This window comes from Ptiloglossa arizonensis, chromosome 3, assembly GCF_051014685.1.
Source record: "Ptiloglossa arizonensis isolate GNS036 chromosome 3, iyPtiAriz1_principal, whole genome shotgun sequence".
NCBI classification, from domain to species: domain Eukaryota; kingdom Metazoa; phylum Arthropoda; class Insecta; order Hymenoptera; family Colletidae; genus Ptiloglossa; species Ptiloglossa arizonensis.
Genome location: NC_135050.1, coordinates 25,185,552 through 25,193,380, shown reverse-complemented (window position 1 = coordinate 25,193,380; position 7,829 = coordinate 25,185,552). Strand labels below are relative to the sequence as shown.

At 32.6% G+C, this 7,829-nt stretch overlaps 1 protein-coding gene across 1 annotated transcript; it reads right to left on the bottom strand.

Annotated features, from left to right (window-relative positions):
* Positions 1–373: 373 nt before the first annotated feature.
* Positions 374–4,398, bottom strand: LOC143144601 (putative fatty acyl-CoA reductase CG5065). Its single transcript, XM_076307187.1, has 8 exons — positions 4,364–4,398; positions 3,319–3,573; positions 2,851–3,167; positions 2,241–2,488; positions 1,520–1,706; positions 946–1,131; positions 609–869; positions 374–520 (listed from the first exon to the last, which is right to left on the bottom strand). Exons 2-8 carry the CDS (start codon positions 3,532–3,534, stop codon positions 439–441), a joined length of 1,497 nt encoding a protein of 498 aa, XP_076163302.1. The 5' UTR covers positions 3,535–3,573; positions 4,364–4,398; the 3' UTR covers positions 374–438.
* Positions 4,399–7,829: the final 3,431 nt, after the last annotated feature.

Below are 7,829 nucleotides of genomic sequence, written 5' to 3'. Positions count from 1 at the left end.
TTATGAACAATTCATATTTTGTCAGCTACATTCTAATGCTTTATTAGTTGTACCTAGAAAACTTGGTACAATCAAAGACGCAAGAATAATAAATTTCTCTTAAATAATCAGGAAAGATTATGGTTGTATATATATATATATATATATATATATATATATATATATATATATATATATATGTATGTATGTATTACATGTTATATTGCTATAATAACGTCATAGATATTTTCAATGTGTTTATGGTACTTTATTGAATACAATTATATATCTGTACACGTGTGTCACTACTTATTTGTAACTATTTTTAACGCCATCGTTGTACAACAATCCTTGAAACGTAGGGTACGAAAGAAATAATGAAATATTTATGTTATCAATTATGTGAATATACACTTCTGTGTAACTTAATCGAGGAAATGAAACCATCGATTGTCGTGGTCAAAAATTGATGTATTTTATTATTAAGGCCGAGAATAGGATTATAAATGATATTTGAACGAATCTGTGTATGCAGTATAATCTGAAAATACCAAAATTCTCATTAATCCGATGCATAAAAATCTACATGGTGTTTGTTTGTTACGCCAGTACAACGTTGCTATACGTACAATAATAATCGATTTGTATTTGGATTTTTAGGATCGAAATTTTCTTTAAAAATATACTTTCTGATTCCGATTAAGTAATTGTACATATAATTGTTGAACTCGAGATCATTCGTGTGAGTGATGTAATCATTACAGTCGGTTAAGGCTTTCAAATCCTTCGTTAAATCCTCCATATTTTGTCTATGAAAATTCCACTCTTGCAAACGGAAGAAATGCAAACTGTTTACTAAACTGTCCGCATAGATTACTGTTTTCAGAGCTCTGAAATGGAATTTATTATGGTAAAAACTGCACGATACGTTCGATAACTGTAACATCTCGTTGAATGACTACCAACATTGCTTTCCTCCTCGTAAGGATTAAATAAATATCCATCATAAACGCTGGGAAATAATTGAGAATTAATGTACAAAGTGCGAAAACAAATTTGTTGGAAATGTTTATAAGTCTTGGATACCACATTAAATGTGGGGACGCTGACTTTACGCAATCTTTGTGAAAAAAGTTCACGAACTCGCTCAAGCTAAAAAGAAGAAATAACATTAATGTTTAGAAAATTAAATATACTATTTTGAATGTAGGTTGTGTATACAAGGCGAGTCGACACGGGTGTTATAAACTATACAGGCATACTCTGCGTGTGAGAATTAAGAAGAAAGTTTTAAAAAATATGTATCGACAAATCATATGGTTTTAAGTTACAGTCAACTTTTAGTTAAAACATTCCTTCACGATAACAGTCCAAAATTCAATTAGCAGTCATACGCTTCGAATGCATGTTAGAATTAATGTTTAGACGCGCCTTATGTTCCATTATTAAATAGTTTTACAAAGCAGTTAGATTAGAATATTGTTCACCCAAGAAATAGCAGAATAAAACTTAATCGAGTGGAATAATATTTTCAATGTACCGAACACCGCCTTGATTAGAGGTACAGTTATAAACTTTAATGGAATTATCCTGTTTCATTGTAGAATGCCATGATGCGCATATTAACGTATCGACAACATAGTCAATGGGTACTAGATTTATACGCTTGTTGTTATCGGCTCTTATGCATCTGATGAATCCTTTGACACCTATTAGTAGTATTGAACCTATGATAATCAAATGTTATGTTAAAAAAAAACATTTTTAGCGTATATGTAGGTTGTAGAGTTATCCATTTAGTAGAATTTACATTTTTATATTTTACCATTTATAATACTCTCTTACAACACAACTGTTACTCCCTCTACCATATATCTTAGGAAGTAATTTACTTAGGTAGTAATAGTAAAATTACTTGGAAAGTAATAGTAAAATTACTTTGGAAGTAATAGTATAGTTACTAAGGAAGTAATAGTGAAATTACTCAGAAAGTAATAGTGAAATTACTTAGGAAGTAATAGAAAATTACTTAGGAAGTAATAGTGAAATTACTCAGAAAATAATAGTAAAATTACTCAGGAAATAATAGTAAAATGACTTAGGAAGTAATAGTATAATTACTAAGGAAGTAATAGTAAACTTATTTGGGAAGTAATAGTAAAATTACTCTGGAGTAATAGTATAGTTACTAAAGAAGTAATAGTGAAATTACTCAGAAAGTAATAGTAAGATTACTTAGGAAGTAATTTTGTATGTTATACCTGTAGCACCGGATACATTGTCCACCCAACCAGGATAGGGGTCTTTCATTGCTGCTCCAATTATACTCGGTCGTACTATCGTTACCGGCAAATCTTTTCCCTCCGTCGATATTAATTGCTCCGCTAAGTTCTTCGTGAACGTGTAAGTGTTCGGATGCCCGTTTAGAATCAATGGCTGAAGTCTCGCCAGCGTCTCGTCGTCTAGATCATTGCACATTTCGATTACGGTGGACGGCTTCAACTTTGTGCTGCAATACGGTTCGAATATCTTAGAATATAATCGAAATACGAGCGAAACGAAATACGCGATCTTCGATCCAGTGTATCGCGAAAACGATGAAAACAAAAATTTACGAGCAGCACGAATACAAACGTGGAAATGATACCACGTTTTTGTAAATAATGCGAATATCGTCTAGATTAATTTTCCGGTGGTTGTGCTTGCTCGTGATCTTTTACCCGATGTAACGTGGAAACGACCAAAAGGAAAATTTACAGAAGTGAATCGCAAAACAAACAGAAGTAACTGGGCAACGTTTGTCCGATAATGTGAGTATTGTGTCGATGATCGTTCTAGTGGTAGATCGCACGAAAAGAAAGTTACACTTACTTGTAAATCAATTCGTCGACCTCGGATCGATTTGAGTTACTGTAAGCTGTGCTAACATGGATATAACTGATTAAATTTTTCATATCCTTGCACAGCTTTATCACAAAGTCTATGGCTTTCAAATTCAAATCAACGGCCACTTTCAACGGCTCGTTGAATTTCACGGTGGCTGCGGCATGAAAGACTATGTTAACCTTTTCTATCAACATATTTTTATCCTCTGGCGAGAGACCTACTTCAGGTAATGAGATATCACCCTTTACGGGATAGATTTTCTTCAACATATGTGGAGCTTCGGTTCTGAATTTGTCGAAAATCTGTAAACAATTGTAAACGTAAGAGAAAATCGTTCAAACACTCTGCTAGTAGTCGAGTAGTACAAGTAACTGGTACAAGTGTACGACGTTCGCGTGGATCTGTTCGAATGGATCACTCGTTTCGATTTTTAAGAGATCAATAAGGATTTACAGGGTTTGCTATAAACTTCTTGTATCGTTCCTCGTACGTTTCTCTCCTCTTCGAACGGAGTAGTATGAAAATTGTGTTTATCCGTGGACAATTATGCAGCAGTTTCAGCACGAGACCTTTACCCACGAAACCGGATGCCCCGGTTATCAATATCTCCGTGCCGGCGAAGAATTCCTCGATCGAGCGCGCGTGCAGTCGTTTCTTGTCAACGTTCATTGTGTTTCACGTTTTAAATTGAATAGTCGATTCGAAAATCTGAAGAAAGAAAATACGAAACACAATTACGCATGTTCGAACGGTTTAAGTTTTATGTTGTTCGTCGTACAGCTGTGACAGCGAAGGGTTTCCTTTTACACGCGTAATGATCGGTAGCCAAGGAAAAATGAAATCGGTGTTAGTTACGATACGAAATCAACGTAGCTGAGAACGGACACCGTAACAACTTAAATAATCGCAATATTGACGAAGAGAAAAGATTACGATGATAATTTATCGTTCATTAGGATTCTCGAAGATAGACATAGGTGTTGCGCTAGACGTTCATTATAATGGATTTCTTTACGATAAAGTGATTTTCATGGTGTTAACGGGGTTCCCGGGACAGGTGATAGAAGCTACAAAACTTGTAGTTTGTAAACATTTTACAAGAAATATTTACTTCTCCAGAAATGGTAAATAATTGTCTCCATCGATATTACGTTGATACCACGCGCGTGTATTTGATTACAAATGTTAAATGATTATTTTTTTATCACACTTATTATTTACAACGTGGAATTGTTACCAAACGATACACAGATTAAACGATACACAGTTTAGATCGTCTAACGATGAAAAATGATTAACGATAATCATTGGATACTTTACGTGCACAATATTTGTTTATAACTTTGTAACGAAGAGTTTATCGCCAAACGTTGAACAACACTTCGTTCTTACTTTTGTCTATGTATTTAGAATTTATATGTTCATTCAAGTCCTCTGTGTAATGTGTTGTATGCACGTACGTGTGTACCAATGATATTAAAATATAAATTTAACGTACGAGTTTATCACACTTGTTTCCACCGCACCTTTGTTGCACAACTGACGTTAGGATCAGTATGTAACTCCTCTAAATAATCTCTGTCGCCTCATTAATTCCCCCTACTATTAATCCGTAGGCTAAAATTTATACTCCAATATCTGACACGATTCAGGTTTTTTTCAATTAATGACATTTAAAGCGAATTACTTCAATGATCAGAGGAACTCAGTTAACGATTCAAAAACACGTTTGGCCATACGATTATTCTGTTTAAGCAGACTTTACACTCGACATTAGGTTTATATGTGCTTATAATAGTATTACTCTATTTTAAAGTACAATTACAGATTTCTTACAAGGATCGTTAATATTCATTAAACAAAAAAAGTGTTTCTTATAATTCGCAATTATTTTCACGTTTGCAAACCATTTCAATTTATCCACTTAGGTAGTTGACAATTCTCCGTTGAAAATATTATGTACAGGTTTGTTAAGATTATGCACTCGACAGGTTTTTATACTTCTACAAACTACTTTATTATCCTTTCTTTTTACATTTTAATATGGAATAATTCCCTATTCAAATCCAAATCAGATTTACAAAACCAGTACAAGGTTTTGTACAACCAAATCGATGTATTCATGAAAATGTATTATTACAATAGCATTACTATCTTCGTATCACGTGACGATTGGTTTTTAATTTCTATGATACTACATTTTAGTAAACAAAACAACTAACTTTTTCGATGTGCAAACTTTCAATTAAATTCGTGACTCGAAAGTCCATGACGGTAAACAACGGATCTTGTTTGACCACATCTCTTTTCATTTTTTAACTGGATTAAAACTGGAAATTAAAATATATATAAAACATAATGTATTAGTTTTATTCCACTCAATATCAAGTTTAAAATGTAGTTACCCTTGGTACAATAGATACTCGCTTCACATGTTATTATCCACAAAATTTATAGAAAAATCTTCCAAATTTATAGAACCTTACTTCAGACCACGCTCACTACTGTCAAAGTTATAAATTTCAATGGAATTACTCCATTGCATATAACTATATTACATATAACATTCGAATGATTTCTTCAAATGACATTTTTGAGCGCACATTAGATCTGTTCCAGTTTTGGGATGTCTCCATTTTTCTTTTACACTTTTGAAACAAAAAAGTGGAACAGCTAGAGCGACTCAAATCTGACAACTGGTGTACGCACAACTAGAATTAGAGGCTCGTTTTAGAATAACAATATGGACGTTGTTAGTCTCTGTCCTCTGTTAGTGGCAAGAAGAAGAATAAGAAAATATGTTCCATAACATTTGTTCACAAACAAGTTGGTAAAGTAAACCTCGATTATAGTTCAGAAGATCTATCTTGCTCCATTGAACATCAAATAATTTAAATAGATGGAGCCCGGAGACGACTGATAGATCAAAGTATCTAAGATAAGGAATTTATCCTTTAACGACCAAAATTTTGCAACCAGTGAGGTGAAGATTCGGTCCATTTTTCACTACAGAGTGATGGCGGTGACCTACAACCTTAATGTTTGGTGTAAATTCAAATTAAAACAAAAATAAAATCGAAGTAAATTCACATGTAATACTTGTAGCTCCAGCAATATTGTCTACACAGCCAGGACAGAGTTCTCTTATTGCGGTGAAAACTATGCTTTCGTCGATACTATTTAATTGCTCTGTTAAATTCTTCGTAAATGCATAGGTGTTGAGATGCCCTTCTAAAATCAATCTGGACTATCTACAGCGTTTTCTTGTCGCGACTGTCGCACACTTCTGTTATCGTGAACAACTTTACCTTTCTGCTGCAATTTCATTAATAATACATAGGTACATTTATTAGAATATATGAGTATATTAGCAATTTATCGATAACGTGAAGATTAATTAAACATAGTGTAAAAAGATTTAGATTAATTTATAGTCTAAAATTCACACTACAATATCTGGCACGATTCAAGTTTTTTTCAATTAGTGACGTTTGAAACGAAATCCATTAATGATCACAGAAACATGGTTAACGATGCAAGGGCACATTTTTTGCAAACAGCTGGATAGGAAGAATATTTTTTAATTGTTTATAAATTTACGAAATATTTATTTATCCGTAAACAAACTCTCTTGAGATCGATACCATTTAATGGAAATTCTGATTTTGGACTTACATATGTACGTTTACGACAGTATTAATGTTTTTTAATATTCAAGGTTATTCTAATAGAATTTTCAGCATGTAAAGATTTCACAAAGGTCGCCAATATTCATTAAAAGAAAAAATAATTCTTGCATACTGATACCTTGAAAGGTGGCGATCAACCAGATTTACAGTCGCGAACAAAATTGAGTGGATATAACAGAAATTTTGACATACTTACATATAATAAACAGAGAATATTTCCCATGTTTATTCGATCATTCTCTTATACATATGATGTACAGTTTTTATCCGAATGATAGTTAAAATTTGAACGAATAGACGAATCTTATCTAGAAAAACTTGTAGAAACTATGCCATGAAGACTACAAGCGGTCATAGAAGCAAAAAATTACAATACCAAGTACTAATAATTATGTATTTAGTAAATATTTATAACGTCCGATTACTTTTGCCCACTTATAATTCCGTGTTCTTACGATTAAATCTAAAACAAAATAGTTTACAATCTATTACCGTCGTTTTTGTCATAGATTTCATAAAATTATACTTTGTTAATTGGCACACACACACACACAATAAAGTTTGGAACTTCAATAATTGTTGTTAATCGATTAAAATGATTTTCATTTTGTTACATCTGCTCGTATCTTGATTTTGTTCGTGATTGTACATTGATCATATATATGGTAATTCGCAACTAATTTCATGTCTATAAACGAGTTTAATTAAAAAATAAATACATCGTCAGAGTATCCAGGATGAGGAATTTATTCTTTAACGATCAAAACATTTCGCATCCGGTAAGTTAAAAAATTTGTGACGGTGGCAATCTATAACTTTAGTCTTCGATGTAAATACGAATTGAAGCAAAAATAATACCGAAGTAAATTCAAATTGAAGCAAAAATAAAGTCGAAGTAAATTCAAATGGAGCAAAAATAAATTCGAAGTAAATTCACATTCAAATTCGAAGTATTCTAATACTTGCAGCACCAGCAATATTGTCCACACAGCCAGGGTAGAGTTCTTTTAACATAGGTGTTTGGGTTGTAATTTCATTAATAATACATAGATATATTTATTAGAATGTACGAGTATATTTGCAATTTATCGATGACGTGGAGAACAATTCAACATAACGTAAAATTTGGGGAACGACAGTCATTTACGAGGAGTGCGAAGTAAATAAGTGTATCGGTTGGAACAATAACTGACATCATGATTGAAATTTATGATTTCTTATAAATCGATTCGTTAATCTCCATTCGGACTGGGTTATTCCAGGATGTGTTGACAC

What these genes read in the sequence shown, in the direction of transcription:
- LOC143144601 (XM_076307187.1), bottom strand. Translation starts at nt 3,534, where the DNA reads ATGAACGTTGACAAGAAACGACTGCACGCGCGCTCGATCGAGGAATTC. An exon ending in AGAAGTTTATAGCAAACCCT is followed by an intron (nt 3,168 to 3,318) that starts GTAAATCCTTAT and finishes AATTGTTTACAG; the next exon opens with ATTTTCGACAAATTCAGAAC. An exon ending in GTCGACGAATTGATTTACAA is followed by an intron (nt 2,489 to 2,850) that starts GTAAGTGTAACT and finishes ACCGTATTGCAG; the next exon opens with CACAAAGTTGAAGCCGTCCA.